Here is a 21,219-nt window from a genome sequence, read left to right on the forward strand (position 1 = left end):
AAACTCACACTCCTTGCTGCTTGTTATCAATCATTATCTCCACACCTGCCACTCTCTTTCACAGTTCTACTTTCTCATATTGCACATCTCTGTCTCTGTCTCTCCCTGCAGCTTTCAGTTTTATTCTGTCTGCCTGCTTTTTTTGTGGCTCTCGCTTTGCTTCTCTTTCAGTGTCTGAGTCGGTTGAAAGAACTTCTCTGCAGATCTACAAGGTCATTAGGGTATAGAACAGCGGCGTGTGGAGGCACTCAGATACATACTGAATTTCACAGCACGCATAACTCTGACTGATCAACTAGGAGTGTGTAAGACAAGAAGATGCTCTAATAGGGAGAGTGAGAGAATGCTTGATTACCTGCGTTTGTGAATTTCTTTGCAATTTAAAAAAAAAAATGTAGAAAAGGTCTGTCCTCATTTCTCATCCTCCCCCACCTTCTAGTTTCATCCACCACCTCTTCTGTCCTTTCGAAGTGATGTCATCTCCCTGCTGTCTTCAGCAGCCACGGGGCAGTCTGTTGAATGCAGATGAGCAGTGTGTTTGTTTGAAAAAGCTAAAGTGTATGTGCATAACAACATGAACTCACCCTTACTCTGATTTGCATTATTCAGTTACCAGAAAATAAGAAAATAGTGTGGATGCTTTGATCAAGGTGAAAGCAAAAGAACGTGAGCGGACACGACTTTGAATTCCAAGCCTCAGAAATTCGACACAGAGCGTGTAAGTGGCAGATAGACAGCCACTCAGACAAATGGTTGGGGAAGTCCTACAAGGCCATTTGGCGAGTGGCAAAGTCACAGTGAGTCAGTCAATGGTGTATGATTGCTGTTTTCCCTGCAGTCTGCAAAGCTGTCACCGGACTAATGCACACTAGTGGAAGATGTAATCTATAGTAAATACAGTTGGCTCCATAGAGCAGCCCTCTGTGGTTTCTACAGATTAAGGTGTCAAACAGAATCACTGGTCAGAGACAGCTGAAGAGTACAGATTATCCCCATGTTTGGCCGATTTGCTGATCTGGTAAATGGTAAATGGCCTGTATTTATATAGCGCTTTACTAGATCTTTATATAGATCTGATGACAAGCCATGGATCCTGCATTTCGCATGTGGGTGTGGTGGTGATATTTTCTTCTGAGAGGGGCACTTCTTTGGTATTTCCTCATTTGATCAAAAATGCCAGACTCTTGGATGTGGAAAAAAGTCCCAGAAGGTCAAATCATTAGCATTAATAATCTTCATCTACTGAACTTTACGTTATGTTATTAAGCTTTTTCAGACCTCCATTCCTAATCGGGGATCATCTCACAGTTACTAATCTTTTTTTTTTTTTTTCTGTAAAGGAATTCCACAGCCAAGTAGCTCATAAATAATTCTCATTTTGCTCTACCTTTTCTACCTTTTGCTTATTTTCCTCCTCTCATTATTTGCAAAATATCTGTTCTGTTTCTCAGGCCATGCCACCTTTCCCTTCCCTGTCTTTCCATCTGTCTGTCACTTTAACTGTGCTGCTTTTCTTTATTATAACTTTTGCATTCACTTGTCTGCCTGTATTGTCTTTCGAGGCTGACATGTCTCAAAGCGAAACAGACATTGTTAAACTGAACAGTCATGTCAGTGACATCAATTGTGTTTGTGCATTTGCTGAAAATGGCCCTGTGCTTGAAATGACACATGCTGAGATGCCAAGTGAATTTACAATTTAGGTGTTTTTTCCTTTTTCATGAGCATCTGTCTTCCACCTTTCCAGCCATTAAATCTATATCCCCTGGACATCTTCTTCTATCACTCACTGTCTCTATCAGTCTTTCGGTCTGTGACTCTTCCTCTCATTCTCAGCGTTTTCCAATCTTTCAAAATCTACCCTCCCACCCACACTTTTTTGCACACATATACTCACACACGCACCACCTCCATTGCTATTCCTGAGAGGAGCAGACTGGTCTGGCAGTGGGTTGGTTTATGTCCATGAACTCAGTGACACCCTTGCTGCCGCTGCATTACACCAGGCTGGCATCACCACAGCAAAGTAGCCGTACTGCAGTAAAGGAGGAAGACAATGTGTACATCCACACAATGTATGTGTACATGGGGACTGCATGTAATCCCCTCTCCCTGTGTAGCATATCAAACCACATATCTTAACCATGAAATCTATATGATCTCACACATCCCAAGTCATATGAGTGTGCTACAAGTGCCTCACCCCTTCTGTCTATGTGCATGTCAGGCTCTTTAAACACTTGTGCTGATACCACAGTGCAGACGACAGCTTGCACACGTGCCACTTGACTGCCCCTTGTCATCTCCCCTCCCCTCTGTTTGTCTTACAGCTAAAGGAGGGAGTCACAGACTGTGTGGTTAATGTGTGTGTGTGTGAATTAGAGAGAGTGCACGAGAGATCGTTGATGTGCATATGCATACGTATCACTCATATGGTAGTATCCTGATTATAAAAGCACTTGGTGACCTTACGTTTATCACTACAATTGTGTTTCCTCTAGCTGATGCAGGCCTGCTGTCGCAGTGCTAATATGTGTGTGTGTGTATGAGTGTCGCAAACTCAGCATCAGAATGAGGTATAAGATTACCCTGATGGTACAATCTGTCTAACCGTCATCATAATGGAGTATCATTCCACAATGACTAACACTCAGCTGAAGACTGTCGGATCAAATCTCCAGCTTGCGTTTGTTTGACAGGGTTCATGTGTGAGCTCTATAATTTCAGTTAAACCCCGGCAAGGTATTTGAGTTAACTTGTGCCATGACTAAGATGCCCATCACTGTTCCTCTAGCAGCTTGAGAGGGAGGAAACCAAGCAAAGGCTTTATTTTTCCTGAGGTACTGTAGATTCAAGAGAAAATTGCCTAAAATCAAACTAATGCACAGTTTTCAGTTTTATTTATATAGCACCAAATCAAAACAACAGTAGCCTCAAGACACTTCATATTGTAAGGTAAAGACCCTAAAATAATACAGAGAAAACCCAAACCATTAAACGATCCAAAACAAGCACTTGGCAAAAGTTGGGAAGAAAAAACTTCCTTTGAGGTTTAAGAAACCTCAAGAACCAGGCGCAGGGAGGGGCAGCGAGGGGAGGGACAGAGGACAGAAGACACAGTGTGGAAGAGAACCAGACATTAATATAGTATTTAATGACTTCATAGAGGAAATATTCTCTAAAACAAATCAAAAAGTTATGTTTATCTGTGGTGATTTTAATATTGACCTGTTGAATCCGAAAAAGCATAAAATGACCGACGAATTCCTAAACACTATGTACAGTTTGAGTTTACATCCTAAAATAACCAGGCCTAGCAGAATTACACCACATTGTGCCACCTTACTTGACAATGTTTTCACTAACAATATGGAAAACAACATTGTGAGCGGAATATTAATTACTGACATCAGTGATCACCTACCAGTTTTTGCAGTTTATGACACTAATTATAAGAAAAATCAGCATGAAGAACAACTGAGATACAGACGTAAGGACAGAAGAAACTATGAATGCATTTAAGAACGATCTATTAAATCAGGACTGGGACAATGTGTACAAAGAAACTGATATTGATATTGCATATGGCATATTTTTAAGAATATTCATGGAGTTGTACGATAAAAACTGTCCAACAATAAAATACAACAGAAAGCACAAATATTCAGATAGACCATGGATCACCAAGGGTTTACAAAATGCATGTAAAAAGAAAAATACACTCTATAGGGAATTCCAAAAACAAAGAACAAAAGATGCTGAAAATAAATAGAAAAAATACAAAAATAAGTTGACCAATATTATACGTGTATGTAGAAAGGAGTATTATAGTAAAATATTGAACAACAATAAACATAATATGAAGGGAATATGGGATGTTTTAAACTGTATCATTAAAAATAATTCTGGACAACAAAGTTATCCTCAATACTTTATCGACAATGTCAATATTATGGAAAACACTGCTGATAAGGTCAACAGCTTTAATCATTATTTTGTAAATATTGGACCAAAACTGGCAGAACAAATTCCTGAGTCACTGCCATCAGTAGACTGTAGTGAAAACCTGATTGATAGGAACCCTAACTCAATGTTCCTCACATCAGTGGAGGAAAAAGAAATAATTGACATTGTACACATGTGTAAATATAAAACATCTACTGATTGTAATGATATTGACATGAAAATCGTCAAGAAGGTCATTGAAGGAATTGTAGGACCTCTAACATATATTTGGAACTTATCATTTCAGACGGGAAAAGTGGCATACAAAAGGAAAATAGCTAAAGTTGTGCCGCTGCATAAAACTGGGGATAGACGCCACTTCACAAATTACAGGCCTGTTTCTTTACCACCACAATTCTCCAAAATCCTAGAAAACCTGTTTAATAAACGATTAGACAAATTCTTAGATAAATATAAATTACTCTCTGACAGTCAATATGGATTCAGATCAAAAAGATCAACATCTCTGGCATTAATCGAATCAATTGAGGAGATTACGAATGCTATAGATCAGAAACAGTATGCAGCTGGAGTATTTCTGGATCTCAAGAAAGCATTCGACACAATCAATCATGACATATTAATTAATAAACTGGAACGGTATGGGATCAAGGGGGTTGTACTGCAATGGGTGAAAAATTATTTAAGTGACCGGAAACAATTTGTGAAGCTGGGTGTCCGTTCCTCATCATGCTTGGACATTGCTTGTGGTGTTCCACAAGGCTCTGTACTGGGTCCAAAATTATTTATTATTTATATAAATGATATTTGTAAGGCATCTGATATATTAAAATTAGTATTATTTGCAGATGACACAAATATTTTTTGTTCTGGGGGGAATCTAAAGGAGCTGCTGGATACAATTACTTCAGAAATGTGCAAAATTTAAAAAATGGTTTAACAGGAACAAACTATCACTAAATCTAAGTAAAACTAAAATAATCTTATTTGGGAATTCCCTTAGAAATGCAGAAGTGCAGATTCATTTAGATGCTGTGGAAATTGAAAGAGTACTTGAGCATAAGTTTCTTGGCGTGATTATAGATGATAAATTAAACTGGAAGTCTCATATAAATCATATACATAACAAAATTTCAAGAAGTGTCTCAATCTTGAGTAAAGTAAAACACATTCTGGACCACAAATCACTCCACATTCTCTATTGTTCCCTGATTGCACCGTATTTGAATTACTGTGCAGAGGTTTGGGGCAATACTTACAAATGTTCGCTATCATCAATCTTTATATTACAAAAAAGGGCCATAAGGATAATCCATAAAACTGGTTACAGAGATCATACAAATCCACTATTCTTAAAATCAAAAATTCTAAAATTCACAGATCTGGTTCATTTTCTCACAGCACAAATTATATATAAAGCAATAAATAACCTGCTTCCTGACAATATTCTAAAAATGTTTTCTAAAAGGGAACGGGGATACAATTTGAGGGAGGAATTAAATTTAAAACATCCTCGTATCCGTACAACATTAAAAAGTTTTTGCATCTCTGTGTGTGGAGTGAAGCTGTGGAACAGACTAAGTAAAGATATGAAGCAATGTCCAAGCATGGCGCAGTTTAAAAAGCGGTTTAAGGATATGGTTTTTACAGGGTACAGGGAAAAGGTAGAGATTTGATAGGGTGTTCTTGTCTAATATTTTCATGTGTGTGCGGGTGCACGGGTATGTTGGTATGGGTATATGTATATATTTGTAGGTTGTGTATCCTTGAGGTGTTAATGGGGTTATTGAAAATGTGTATATGTGCGTATGTGTATATACGTATGTATGGATAGATAGAAACATATATGTATATATATTAAAAAAAATTATTCAAGACCTTATATAGAGGCGATGAAGAGAAGCTAATATGGGAAAAATATACTCTCTCTTTCCATTCCCTGTCAGCATTCTCACTGCAGAACTGCAGATCATCTGAAGGCAACAATCCATTTTTTTGTTGTCACTGTGACATTTGATGTTTTCATATAGAGGAAATTAGTTTCCTCTCTAATTAGGACTGCATGTAAACCTTCAATATAACCTGTATTCAGAAAACAAAATCCTTCATGCAATATTTCAAAACAGGTCAGAAACGACACCATTAATCAAGTGTGTTAAGTCATAGCACATTAAATTTCAATTTTGCAGCACAGTGTATCTGTTATTTCCATTATTAAAATGTATTTAAATAGTATGCACCATTCTGGGGGAGGAAATAACCAAACCAACTTTTGAAACTGCTTGAATAGATGTGTGGTTTAAAGACCAGACCAGTGTTGCCTCACTGCAAGAAGGTCCTGAGTTCGGTTCCACCACCTGGCCTTTCTGTGTGGAGTTTGCATGTTCTCCCTTTGTTTGTTTGGGTTCTTTCCGGAAACTATGGCCTCCTCCCACAGTCCACGGACATGCAGTTAGTGGTCATTCCAAATTAGGTGTGAATGTGAGGTGGGAATCTGAGTGCGAGTGGTTGTTAGACTTATGACAAACTGGCAACTTGTCCAGGGTGTACACTGCCTCTTGCCATATGGTAGCTGGGATTGGCTCCCTAAAAAGGATAAGCGGAAGAGAATGTATGGATGCTGAAATGCTGTTGTATTAAATTAAAGAACTCTGTCAACATGTATCGTAAGAAGTAAAATGACAGAAATCTGTAAGTTAATAACTTTGTCTAAAACTTTTATATCAAAAAGTTGCAGTTACCAGTCCAAAATCGATGTCCTTCACATCCAATGGTCCTTATTGGAGTCTTTGCCGGGCCGATTCTGGCTCCCGGACCTTATGCTTGACACTCCTGCGGCAAAGCTATATGCATATATACAGGCGTTGTCTCCTGCCGTTGTCTTCTTTGTACACATTGTCCCAGTCCTGCGCTACCCCTGCTCCTAACCACTGCAGCCTCATTAATGGACAGCCCAGTGGCTGTTCCCGATGTCACAGTGTCATTTGAAAACTCTGTGGTTTCCCTTATATTGCTATGATATGAGGCTGGACCTGACACCATTAACCACTTTGTCCTTGCTTTAAGCATGGTTTATCTAGTTGCCGTGGCGATGGTGACCTTGCAGCACATTACTGGTGGTACTGCAGCATAAGGTGTTGTGTGAACAAGGAATGAGTATAGAGACAGCGAGAAGGAGAGATAGAGGGGGCTGAGACAGTGGGCGAATAAAACGAGGACAGCTACTATTAAAAGACTAGCCACGTTCACAGAGTTGTTTATGTCACATGATACTGCGAGTGCAACTTAGCAGAAGGCGAGCAGATTTGTTTGAAGAATAAAGACTTGGGGAGAGAAAAATAAGTGAAACACTGAAGCATGCATGTGTAAAGAAACAGAAAAGGAGAACAGGTGGAGATTAGGGTACGAGAAATGAAGAGAGATGAGAAATGTTGAAATGATATCACAGCAGAATGCCAGGCGTGCTTTTTAAAACTCTGCTTTTTGCCCTCCCAGCTTTCCCCTTTGATTCCTCCTCTTGCGTACCTGCCAGTTCACACCTTGATTTTCCTGTCTTACTACCAGACACCGACCTCTGTCTCTTACAGACTTGTACTAATTGCTCCTGTTTGCCTCTTATCAATCCCTTTCCAGCTTCTAGCCTTTTCCTGTCACCACCTTTGGTCTCCTTTACTCTATTTGTCTCTCGCAGCCTCCCCACCCCATACAGGCTCTCCCTGATGTGCCTATCAGTATAAAGGGCAGCTCAGGTCGTTTATAGATGATATCCTGGTCAGCCGGTGATGCGGTGTAATATGAAGCGTCCAGCATCTGCTTTTTGCTGCTGCTGCAGTCAGCGCCCTTTAACCTCTCACATTACTGAATTTCCCCTTCTCTTTTTTCCCAGTCCTCGCCTCTTACGCCACCAACTTCTTCCTTAATACCTGCAGTGTAAACTTACTGAACAATTAAATTGGAGCCAGAAGATAAAAATCCCTGTTTCTAACCTGCTGTATTCCCAAAATCCAGAGAGAAAGAGCATAAAAAACAGATTCTGAACTCTTGGCTGAATTTGTAACACTTAGAGAGTGGCTGAACCATCAACTTATACTGCATGAACACACAAGACTTTTCAAATGCTAGACAGCAACTCCGAAGGCACTTTAATAGATCAGAGTTTATCCTGTGACTCTCTTGGGGAGTTATGTTTTCAAGCATATTATTTTCTCTTAGTTTCCAGCAAGCTTCTGTTTCTCAGTGAACTGTGTTTGGTAGATCATCCGTAGGAAATCAAACATGAAGGAACCTGCTTTCTAGCTTTCTTTTCTTCACCTTTGGTTTTATTTTTTTTCCCCTTTTCTGGAAGTCATTCAAAGTGAATAAATGACTCAGATCTCTGGCCTGCGTTCACAAAAATCTTCCTCATTCTTCCTCTTTTTGTCTGTTCTTTACTCTCAGATGCAGGGCTGCATGTTGCTTTAGTTAACAGCTCAGTTTCATGTGTGTTATGCTCAACAGTCCAAATTAATATTATGGTATGCAACTATATAAAAAATAACACTGACATCATTCTGAGCAACTAATGTATAATTAATTATATCTATGCTACAAATGGCAGTGTTGTTTTTCTGTTTGGCCTGTCTTTCTGTTTTATTGGCTGGCTTGCCATTTTGGCTCAGACATCCTGACCAACTCCTGATTTAAGTCTCATGACATTTTACGTGGACATTCATGGTGCCCAGAGGATGAACCCTGCTGACTTTTTCAGTGGTGCCACCTGCAGTGTGACATTTGCATTTTTATGTGAAATGCCACAACTGCTAGTTGATATTGGTGTGCAGCTCAGAATGACTTACAAAAAATTTGGTGATCTTTTCATTCAATTCTAGCTAATAGTGGATAAGTCTCTACTACTACCAATAGCTACTTAACAAATTAATCTTTTTGCTACATGAATATTTTCAGGTTTTTGTAGCCTACCTTGAGTTTTTCATGTGTGAGCAGGCTGTGGTTGCATGCAGATAAAAGCTGCGTGTGGCAAGCAAATTGGATATAGCGTCCAGAAACCATGAGCTGTAACTTTTTATTACCTTCTTGTTCTTTATCTGGATGTGGAAACAATGACCAGAGGACAAAAATGGAAATCTTGACTCAAATATTTGGATAACAGAAAGCCACAAAAACATTGGCTGTTGTCCCCAGAGGCAAATTAGGCTGAGTCGCTCATGGGGTCACAGATTTCTCAATTTTGAGCATTACATGCAGCTTCTCACAGACATAACATGATATTATTTTTGTTGAGTCTTATTTTTGTTCAAAGAAGTTGCCAAATCAGTGTTACCTTTGCAATATTATAAAGGTGTTGCAGATATGTTAGTAAGAGGGTCTTAGTAGTCAGTACTTCCACAGCAGGGGTGTCACTCTGAGCTAAATCAGTGTGTTTTTCCTGGTCAGTTGTCATATGCATGAAATAATGTAGAGTTGGGCCAAATGAATGGCACCGTTTTACCAGACAGATTAACACAAGATCAGATGGCTCTCTTTAAACGAGGAGATACGTGAACCCTGGTGACACTCGGCATTACAGTCTGCTTTGTGCTGACCACATGTCAACAGCTGGGGTTGGCCTGGAATGAGACAGAATATTCAGCCAATATTTTATTCTTTTTAATGAAGTGTGTGTGTGTGTGTGTGTGTGTGTGTGTGTGTGTGTGTGTGTGTGTGTGTGTGTGTGTGTGTGTGTAGGGGTGCGTGTGTCTGTTTGGGGTTTGAAGAAATCGGGGTGTTTTGTGGGAGTGTAACATCCCCAGGTTTCTGCACTCCAACTTATTACTTTGGCTAGTTGATCTGATGGTGTAATAATATCTTCTGCCTCAGGCTATGGGAAATGGCCACATGCATTATTCACACGTGGTAAGATGTTTATTGATGACTTCTTTATTTATATATTTCCTCTGTGCCAGAGTCATTTCTCACATTTGTTACCTCTTAGTTTTAATCCTGCTTTGAGGTGAGAGTCGACTAAGGTGCCTCACTCCCTCCCCCATGTGGAACTGGCACTAATAATGCATGTAAACGTGGAGCCCCATTACATCTATATTATTTTGTCATAGCTGTTTCATTTAGGATATTCCAGAACCCGCAGAAAGCATAACTCTTAACAGAAAACTAGCATGCCATTGCCTTAGGACTCAAGGGTAAGTTTGTCTAATCAAATCCATGTACATTCTCTGTTTGTTTTCTTTTTAACCATGCAGCCTTGCAAATGAGGCATATTCCCTTTTATATGAGCATATGCGAGAGTTCAGTGCAACTGAACTGTGGGGTTATGCTCTGATGTCTCATGTCCTTTGTGCTTAGACCAAATAAAACAAGACTTTTAACCAGGAGACCCAGGATCATCCCCCACGTGGGAATATAGTTTTTGATGCACTTCAGTTATGATTCCATTGTTTTGTGTTACATTGTTTACTTAGGTTACAGAAAAGTACAACTGTTGTCCATTTTCTGGTCATGCTGATCAACACTTTGAAAAATTATAAACATAATATAGTGCATGTGAGACATTTACACTTTTGAAACTACTTTTAATAAATGAAAACAATAAAAAATGTTGAAACTTTGAATTTTTAATGTGGATTATGAAAAACAAAAATGTTATGTGTCCTTTAAAAATGGTGGTAGGAATGCTGCACAGCTATGGTGGTTAACTCATAGGGTATGATTCTGCAATGGAAATGTTTGCAAGGCTTAGGAACTGTCCTATGAAGAACACTGTCCTGTAGTCTGGCAAATCAAGTTTAAATATGACATCATAGCCACTTGGCTCACAGTTCAAATATAATCAGAGCACATGGGATAGCTGGCACAGGCACATACATGTTATATAATACATGTTTTCGGAGAAACGTATGCTGCTTTGTATGAAAGTGAAGGTTTTGCTCTGCAAAGGTTCAAACTGAAAGCGTCTGTATGGCAGCCATAACACGAGACAGATGACTTCTGTAAATACTAAGGAAAGGTACTTTGGTGCCTACTTTGTCACACTGCTTACCATCAGATGCACTAGTGCATCTTTAATAAGAGGAAAGAAGATAATGGCTTTAGTTCGGAGAATTCGAAGCTGTTCGAGGAAAAAAATAATTACACAAATCGTGTAAATGTTAATTACCGGTGCATTTCCTACTATAACTTGTAGATTTGATGATATGTTTTAGACATACAACAGTTTGTTATTCTCGTGGGTGAGCTATGGATATCATGCTGTTTTATTAGAATCTGCATTAGTTAATACCAAGGTTTAATAGGTTTTGTCACGGGGTGTAAACGGACTCACGCGCAGACCAGGGATCCTTGCAAGGAAGACAGTGAATTTATTTACTTTCCCGGGTCCGGGAAAGATCTGTACACAGAAACTCCGGTTAGAAACAGACTGATTGCTCAACGATACAGCGACGAGTAGCACCGTGCTGCCATCTTAAGTAGGGCTCGGGATTGCGACGATAGGCAGCAGGTGTGGAGATAGCAGGTGCGTGGGCCAGGGGCGGGAGCCCATAATGAGCACCGCCCCGGCAGGAGAGAGAGAGAGAGAGACAGAGCAAAAACAACAAAAACACATGGTGAGGCACAGGGACCATGACAGGTTTAGAGAGTGTGCTATAAATAAATAGCGTGAATACATACATCAGTACAATAAATTTAAGGTTTACCATCAGTTTCAGCATTGCTGTATTGCCAGACTTCAGGATTATCATTAATTAATTTTAATTCAGTCACAGATGCCGAATGCCTTAATAAAGACTTGAGGTACACTGGATCATCTCCATAGCGGGAAGGGGAAATATAAATCTACAGGATGAGCAACTAATCTCAGTGTGACAAGCATTTTCTTCTATTTTAAATGTTTTAGATTCAGCGTTTTAAAATTACAACGGTGGTAATGAGGTAATCTTTTTCAGATGTCCACATTTATATAGCCTGCAAAACAACAAACAAACAAAGACAAACAACAAGTTAAAGTATCATGGATGTGCTTTTTCTAGTTCATCTTCACAATATTTTCGTTTCAGCTCCAGCAGCTACAACGTACCCACGACATTTGCTGCCAAGTCAGTAAGTACCATTTAGTTGGGTCCTTCGATTTTCTGGTTCTTTTTTCCAAAGTCGTTACGAATTCTCTTTCAAGCCTTTGCTTGACCTCATGATGCTTTGAATTTTAAATCAAGCAGTCAAGATGTGATGGAAGTGCAGACTTTCTGTTTTAATTTAAGGGGTTTAACAAAAGTTTTGCAATAAATGCTTAGGAATTAGAGCCATTTTATACATTTATATCACATATTTAGATGATCAAAAGTAACTGGGCGGACATCATTTTATATCATTTCAAAGAAAATCCTTTGCTGTCAATGAATGTCCAGTCTTGAACCCATGGACATCAGTAATTGCTGTGTTTCCTCTCTGGAGATGCTTTGCAGGCCTTTACTGCACCCACCTTCAGATGCTGTTTGCTTGTGGGTTTCTGCATTTAGTTTTACTTTTAATAATTGAAAAACATGCTCTGATGTACTGAAATCAGGTGACTGATTAGGACACCAAGGAATATATCATGTCTTTGCCTTAAGAAACTCTTGGGTTTCTTGGGAAAACTCTTGGAAAACTCTTGTTAAGGGTTATCCATTTGCACTGTGAAGCACTATCTGACTAGTTTTGCAGCATTTGGCTGAATCTGAGCAGAGAGTATATCCCTGTACACTTCACTGCTCATCCTGCTGCTTTTATCAGCAATCACATGATCTATAAACACTAGTGACTCGATTCCAGTAGCATCCATAACAGTGCCTCCACTGTGTTTGACAGATGTTACAGTATGCTTCAGGTCATAAACCGTTTCTCTCCATCTCTGAGCTTTTCTTCTCCCATCGCTCTGTTAACAGTTAATCTTGATTTCATCTGTCCAAAGAGTTGTTTTTCTTTTTTCGGTGCACGGCTTCCTGTTCCTGAATGTAACCGGTGGTTTTCCTGACTTGTTAGTTGTTGATGCTTAATTTGTACTTCCTGTACTTCTGTCTGCATACAGGAAGTGTTGACTCACATCTTGACATGTGTGTCTTAGAGATTTCAGCATAAATAAAAACAATGTTTGAATATATGTTGATACCAGAAAGGTCAGGAAGAAAGAGTGGGTGATGTAGAAGACTAATTTTGGCAAGCAGTAGTCATCTCTCTATTCACTCTGCTGCCACTTGCACATATCCGCGCTGCCCAAAATATCAGCTTTGGGCTGAAAAAGTAGTTCACGAAGTGACTGGCCCAAATAGGAGCAATCAATGCTTGACCAAGTACTTTCATTTTATTATGCTTTTTCCCTTCCTAAGTCATGTACCTCTTCATTTTTCTTCAAACTGTCATTTTTAACTCTTGGCCACATTGCTAGACTACTGATTAAAAATCTGAAAAAAGTTGGTCCTTGATGCTCCTCTACTGTTAAATATCTGGCATCATTAAGGGTTTTTTTGTGACAGCCCAGTGAGATAAATGCTTTGATTTAATACAACCACCTGAGAGCAAGTTTTAAAGTCATGCTTAAGACTTGATATCTATCCACACAGACTTTGGTGAGTTGATTTGCTTGGTTTTTTTCTGACTTAGTTTTCTTCCTCTACACACTTTAAATGCTAATTTAACCCCACTGAAACTATACCATGTTTTGGAGTTAAAGAGGCGTTACCTAATACCAGGAATACATATTTAGGAATAGAGCCTCTGTGTGAATCACAGGCCACGGTGAGATTGACTGAGAGGTCACTCTAAATAAGGTCATTTTGAAGTTACCAGAGGACTCCTATCGAGTTGGATGCTTTATATAAACATCATACCACTGTTTCATGATAGCACTGTCACAGAAATATTTCATCTCTTAAAGTGTGGGAGACTTAGAAGTGATGTAATCACTGGTGGGATGTCGGTTTTTGGGCACTTCCTGTAAGCTGTTGGAGATTTGAGGGACAGTCATGTTCTTTCAGCAACCACTTTTTCTCAGATGAAATGCTTTAACTATCGCAGAAAAGAGTCTAACAAAAGTAAAACAAAGAAGCACGTCCCAAATATTTCCCTCTTCTGTAGCGACCTTTATCAAGTCATTGCCTCATTTGTCCTACCCGGCAACCTTCCAGCAGTGACGCTGGGACCGTCTAGCTTGCTGATAGGCTACTTTTAATCTTACTGGGGATGGGCCGATTGTTAAATCACAAATCAATACTTTGATACTTGAGTGCTCGCCATTAGGTGCGTGTAAATACTGGCTGCAGTATTTTAGAGTATAGTTACTTGATTTTTGTTTATTGTGTTTCTTTTTTTCTTTGTATTGTCTTGTTATTGTTCACTTGTCATTCATTATTTTCTGTTTGTTTACGGTGCTAATTCTAAATGTTAATTAATACTGATGCAGACGAAGATGCATAACATAATTGTCCCTCTTCCACTTTCTGTCTCCCCCCTCTCTCTTCTTCATGGTCGACTTTTGAAATAAATTGTCTGTGCCTGAATGCTTGAGCTTTGCTGAGCTTTCCTGTTAGCAATGTGGTGTTTGATTTTCCAGCTGAGAGCCTGGTAGTGTCTGCGAGAGCTACTGTGGGAGAGCGTGCGCGACAAAATGAATGGGAGGCAAGTTCAAATGAGGCTTTGTGTCTGAATCCAATTGTGTGTGTTTGAGAGGAAGAGTATTAGCCTTGTGTTTGTGAGCATGTATGTGCAATAAGCGCTGTTACCCTGATACTCTTCCCTCCTTCTCCACAGAGAGAAGTGCCTTCATTCGCTGACCCCTGTGGCTGTTTGGCTCCGCTGAAGCCGCCTGTGCCTCTGCGCCTGTCCATGTCTGCTGGAGCTGCCAGCCACACCACGAGCACCAGGACTGCCATGATTGCCAGCCTCGTCCGCTGAGGCTGTCTCCACATCACTGACACCTCCCTCCTCCCCTCCATCCCTTCCTCTGTCTGCCAGCCAGACCTCTCTCCACCCATGCCACTCAGCCCTCCTCTGTGGAAGTCAAACACGCCACCTTTCTCCGCAGACAGAGGCCGATACTGAAGACACAGCGTTTTTATCGGCTCGTTTTAGCAGAAGAAGATTGTCTCTTTGCTCTCCCCACCACCGGCCCCTCTCCCCCTCCTCCTCCTCTCCTGCTTTCTTCTCTCCTCCAGCCATGCATCTTTTCATCATGGGCCAACTCGATCGATAATGTGTTTTGCCATTCATCTCACCTGACAGTTCAGCTGAGGAGCAAGCAAGGCACAGGGAGAACTGGTGTGCATGGTGTGGGTGTTTGAAAGAGAGCGATTACAAAGCAGGTCTCTCTGGCTGTCAGCAGCCTAAGCCCTGGGTGACAGGTGCTGAAGGAGCCCCAAACAAACTCTTAGGATGGGCCACAGGTGGTAGACGACAGCAAGGCCTCTTAGGCTTAAATTCAGAGTCAGACCCTGGGGAGAAAACCTGTAAAGTCTGCCTTTTTCCCATGTCCTTTATTTGTACTTTCTCATCATTTGCCTCAGTGTTATTAGAAACATACAGAAATAGACATAACTGCATTTGCTGGATATCTGTTACTCTTAATCGACCCCTCCTTCCTGGTTTAAAATGGCGGTGAATGTGACACCGATCCGGGACACAAAGTGGCTGACACTGGAGGTTTGTCGGGAATTCCAGAGAGGAACTTGTTCACGACCAGACAGTGAGTGCAAGTTCGCCCACCCTGCCAAGAGCTGTCAAGTGGAAAATGGCAGAGTCATTGCCTGTTTTGACTCTCTCAAGGTGAGTATGACAAACACCTGTGATGTTCAATCAGCACTGCCCTGTTTTTTTGTTTTTGTGGAGTTTTTATTTTTACTTTTGAGCTTATGCTGCTGACAAGGGTGGTCTGAGAATTTATCAGTTTGTTTAACTCGTCTACAAAATCGACACAAAATATTATTTTATTGCTGTGCTTCTTATGACTACATTTGGTTATACTTTGGCAATAGAATGTATATAGATCTGCATAAATACTTTTAAAAGTATGTTTGTGTGTCAGGGTAAGCTGAGATGAGGCCATAATCGCATTAACATCTGTGAATCAGACTCAGAGTTTCCTTTGCAGGCACATAACTCTGGTGCAGGACTGTTGGTTGGCACAAAGTTGCAAAGGATTTTGTGTGATCGTCACATCAACGGGCTGCATGGGAAATAGAGAAGTAGGACAGCATACTGTGTAATTCACGTTTGTATGTAAGTCTGTGGGTATATGTCTGTGTGTGTTATTTTGAGGTCATGCAGCACAGTGGGGTGTTCTCAGAAGGCTCTGTAATTTACTGTCTATTTTTGCCCTGGCACTGAGACAACACACTCCCACTATGCAACTCCTCTCTCCGAGACAGGGGAAGAAAAATCAAACGGCAGAGTGGATGGAAAGAGGGAGGAAAATGGACTGAGCTGAGATGTTGTGAAGAAAACACAAATACATATATTAAGGTATAATAAATGGGGCGAGAATTATTTATCCAATGCTTAAAAGAGATTAAAACGCCCTAGGCGCGAGTAAAGTTTTGATTAAAACTTCCAGAAGAAATGACACAGATATTTATGTCGCAGTGTAGCTTGTCACCAAATCTGTTTATAGGCTTTCAACCAATTTTATTTAATACATTTTGCAATAAGCTTAACTGCTTTTGTTGTCAGTGTAAGTGGTACGAAAGGTGGACAGAGGACAAAGGTTTGATTCTGGCGACTGGAGACATTGGAGAGGTTTTGCATCTTGACTCATGAGTGTTAGCTCACGGCAGCTAACCACTGTGGTTGGAGAGTTTTCTGATTTTGAGCCAGTTTTGAGCAGAACTGAATCTAGAGCCATGCTAAGATTAGTGATAATGTTTAATGTGTCTGCTTTACAGCTGCCCCCATCATTGTTTAGCATGTTAGCATACAAATGTTTGCCAGCTAAACACAAAGTTTAGCTGAGACTGATGGGAATGTTAATACTTTTACAAATAGAACAAAATCAGTCTAAACAATGTTCAGTCCAAACTAGAAACATCTGCTTCTTGGTGATTCTGGAGGAAATCACTAAGAAGACACAAAACTTACCCTACCACCATAGTGTTAGCATAGTTAAAGAATAAACACCTCATCCTGACATTATACTCTGTATACTGAAATGCAGATACTCTAGGGGAACAAATGCCAACATAAACATTTTGATATCTCAGATGTTATTAATTTGATAAGGAGATGCTGACGTAATTTAATTCAGGCATTTTTCTTTTGATATAAAGGAGACAAAGTCAGGTGTGAACTTAGTTAAAGAAAAAGAAGAGAAAATAAGACAGTCAAGGAGGTAAATTTTGATAACACACATATGTAGGTGGAACAGCAGTGCAGTGATTAGCACCGTCTCAAAGCAAGAACGTCCTGGGTTTGGTTCTGCCGGTTTGCTGGGTTCTTCCTCTTGCAGTCAAAAAACATGTTAGGTTAAATATGATTCTAAGTGTGACTGTGAGAGCGAATGATTGTTTCTATCCACGCTCTACCCCAATGACAGCTGGGATAGGAATTCAATTGGTTAAGAAAATTGGATGGATGTATTCTTAAATTTGATGCTGCAAAATGTTATAAACACTCATACACATCGAATATGCAGTTCATTTTTTATTTGATCAACATTAACGAGATTGGGTGTAAAGGCTGTCCAGTGGCTGAGAGCCAAACATGATGGCTGAGAGGTTTTGCATCGAAAGATCATAAAAGTGAACGTACACGGGATAAACACAAGACAAATGTACAACATGCACACACATGCCTCTAACTGCTTTCTCATTACTTCATATGTTTTATATGTGCTGAATGCAGAGCTATCGGTGAGATACATCTCTATATTTTGGCTCCAGTGGGCACAATCGTTCTGGATCCTAGAGCTCTGTGTACTCTCTTGTGCACGTCTTGTAATTTGTCCCCTATCTGATTGGCAAGCAGGGTGTTATTCTGTGTAACTGGAGACTTGAGCTGAGAGTTAGTCAAGCAGTGCAGGCCTTGGTTTATACCTGGGGATGGATTTCTTGTTAAGCCAGGCACTGTGTTATTACAGTTATGGGCTGTTTGGCTGAAGCTAAGGTGGCTTGTGTGGGTTTAGTTGGTACAGGTAAGGCAAGAATGGATAAGGGGGGCAGCTGGGGCCTTGTATGGATCATGAGAACAGACAGACAGACAGAGCTGGAGAGGGCAAGAGCAGGCGCAGCAGGGAATGCGCAAGGAAGCATAGCACTATGCACACAGCCCTTCCCTGCTCTCAGTGCCAGGGCATTCCACAGTCTACCTCCCTTTCCTGCCTTCATGACAGAATGATAGATCTGCTTTATCTGCAGATGAATTCATAATACATAGCCAGGCATGGAGAAGGGGCAAGGGGATAAGGGAAGGACAGGCAGGAGAATGTGGATAGAAAAATAGGAGTAAAGGGATGGATGGTGCTAAACGTGGCTTCCCACCCCTGGATAATTTTTCACACCACCTGCCCTTCGGTGCTTTTACAATGCAGGCTAGCAAAGGAAAGGAGGACTTGTAGCAGGAGAAATAGAAAGACGCATGGATAGCTTCCTTAATTTTATCTTCTTTATGTATTGAATCAAGTCTTTCTCACATTCCGTAAATGCACATTTTATTTTCACATCAGAGCCTTGTGAATTCTTACCAGTTGGTCTCTTATGATAATACCTTTATTTATACATATTTATACCCAAACTTCGTTCAGCCATTCAGCAATGTCACAAAAATAGGTTTTTGTCAGTGGTGAATATGGTGGAAAGTTCCATTTACGGGGCGTATAACAGAGGATGGACTGATAAAAGCAGACAGGAAATGAGGCAGAGGCTCTTTATGATTGGCCAATATTACAGTGAGACTGACCCTCATGGCCTGGACTCAAGTAACGAAGAATACGATGTTTACAAAGACATGAGGAATCTGTCTAGGTACACAGCACAACTTCAAAATGATTTTATTTAGTTTTAATTTGCCATTGGAAGAAGTACTGATAATGTAATGCATTGCTTCTTTACCAGTCTTCAAATGTTTTCAGCCGTCATTCTGTTTAGAGGTTGTCTACGATAATAAATCAAACAGCATCTACCACTTTGTTCAAATACTCAAAACTCTTCTCTAATACGTAGGTCATTTTTTTCAAGTTTTTCCAAATGAACCAGACGTGTCTACAACCCGAGTTCTCATTTTTAACAGTGAGTTTCTGTGAGTTGGTGTTCACTTTTGACTTTGCGTGCAGTTGTGTCGTATTGAAAAATTTCTCCGTTCAGCCTGCCAAGCACAGAAGTAGCTTGATGCCATGTCCTGGTGCAGAAATTCCCCTTTAGATGTCATGGCATTGGAGTGACCTTGTATAATCTCTACTCTTAAAATTATTTACATTTAAACAGAAAGAGATGCCAGATCAGGATGTACTCACGTGTGCTAAAGAGTCCGTTTCAGAAGATTTGAACAAACAATGTATTTTTGTAACTGTTTGAGAGAATGGAAAACAGTGGGATATGCTCTTCCTTTTGTCTCCTGCTGAAGGAATTCAACAGCTTGTTGCTATTAGCAGCTGGACAGAAAGCTGGTTTCACTGCAAGTGAATAAAAAGCAAATCTGGGGGCATTTAAGCTGACGAAATACAATAAACTTACCATTGGACTGTGATGGGAAACAGGTGAGAGTGAGCCAAAAAAGCCAAAGGGGTTCCGACTGGCTACTGATGACTGTGCTAAAATTATCTGACAGCGAGTTGACTTCCTCAGCAATTTTTTCTCATTGAAACTTCTTTTTTCTATAAGAAGTTTAGAACCCTTTAAAGCTTGTGTGTGTTGAATAGCTACTTTCAAAGTTACAAAATGATACATTGTTGAAAATGTGTTCTATTCTTAAAAATACATTATTTTAACAGGAAACATGAGGAAGTTTAGTTTTGCTCTTTGGGGAGCGGGAGTTTTTATAATCACAATTTCACTACGAAGATTTTTTTCATCTTGTACGGAATATATTGTTATTCCGTATTAACATGAATTCTAACAAGCCCGCTGAGGATGATCAAATTATTTGTTTCAAAGAAAACAACATTACACAAACACACACACAAACTTCAAAGTCCTCACAGACATATATTAGTAGTTTTTAAAGGAAATTCTGTGATAAGAAGGGAGCATTAAATGTTGTATAAGTAATGCATTTTCTCTGCCCTTCTCTTATTTATGCTGGTGGAACTTGAGGTTTGGCAGAAAAAAAATGTTACATGAAAGATTATGAAGAGAAAAAGTTATATTTATATTGAGTGTATTTGTAATTGTTCCTCACCTTTTCACTGAGTAAATTTCAAGGGCATTGTGTCCTGAATGTGGTGAATAAATGTGAAAAACAGCACAGTGCGTGCTGTCAAGTTGTTCTCTCTTTCTTGCACAATTTAATATTTTTCTTTTTATTATTAATAGTTTTGGTTAAGTAAAAATACTTGCATGTTACACTGAGCTACAAGTATTTTGGTGGCCTACATTCAAGTTGGTCAAACGTATGGTGTAAATATAGTATATCACAATTTTAACAGTCTGTCAGCAATTTTGTTCTGATGTAATGTTGAATAATGGGCTGTTAGAGGATTTATGGTAATTAACCAATCAGGCAGCAGGGGTTTCAATTCTGCCTCTTTGTACAAAGCCAGAAAAAACATCTTATAAAGAATGTGTTTATAGAGGGGCGCTGGTTTGATTTAATTTGACTTGCTCATTGTGTTCAAAACTATAGTTGCCAGAAAGAAAAAGGCAAAAGAAAACTAACATAGACAAAGAGAAAGTTCAGCAATGAAAGATCAAACACTGTTTGAAGTCCTGCAATCCCTTTGTCCCAAGTTTTATGGCCAGTGTGGGGTCTGACTTTTATTAGGTAAGGACATATTTAGATTTGGCAATCCAGGGGATGTTCATTTCACACTCGAGCCAAACCCCAGTGATGTGTCACATAAAGCACCGGAGAACCGGACGGCCTACAGCTGAGCATACAAGTGCCGTTCCTTCCTGGATCTTTTCATTCAGCAGAGCATGAAGTATATTTTCCAAGATGCTGTTTGTCAGACCCAACGCAGCCAAGTTCTTAACTGAAAGTTTGGCCTGTAAATGTGCTGTTATTGTCTGAGCTTAATAAAGTCCTGCCACTGTTTAAGCAAATTAAATGTTCCACGCACACATTTTGCATTCAAGATTATACCAGTGA

General features: G+C 39.9%; 1 protein-coding gene across 9 annotated transcripts in view; it reads left to right on the forward strand.

Moving 5' to 3' along the window:
• Positions 1-21,219, forward strand: part of LOC101466097 (muscleblind-like protein 1) — a 66,222-nt gene that overhangs the window by 6,632 nt on the left and 38,371 nt on the right. For 8 of the 9 annotated variants that reach the window (XM_076873250.1, XM_076873253.1, XM_012917168.5 and 5 more), the window contains exon 2: positions 14,740-15,750. In XM_076873250.1, the coding sequence (XP_076729365.1) occupies positions 15,577-15,750 (174 nt within the window). In that variant the 5' untranslated portion in view covers positions 14,740-15,576. Of the gene's footprint in view, positions 1-14,739; positions 15,751-16,352; positions 16,447-21,219 lie in introns of those variants that run through there. The other variant, XM_076873252.1, reaches the window with a different exon arrangement.

The sequence above is a fragment of the Maylandia zebra genome, linkage group LG14, assembly GCF_041146795.1.
Source record: "Maylandia zebra isolate NMK-2024a linkage group LG14, Mzebra_GT3a, whole genome shotgun sequence".
Lineage (NCBI taxonomy): Eukaryota > Metazoa > Chordata > Actinopteri > Cichliformes > Cichlidae > Maylandia > Maylandia zebra.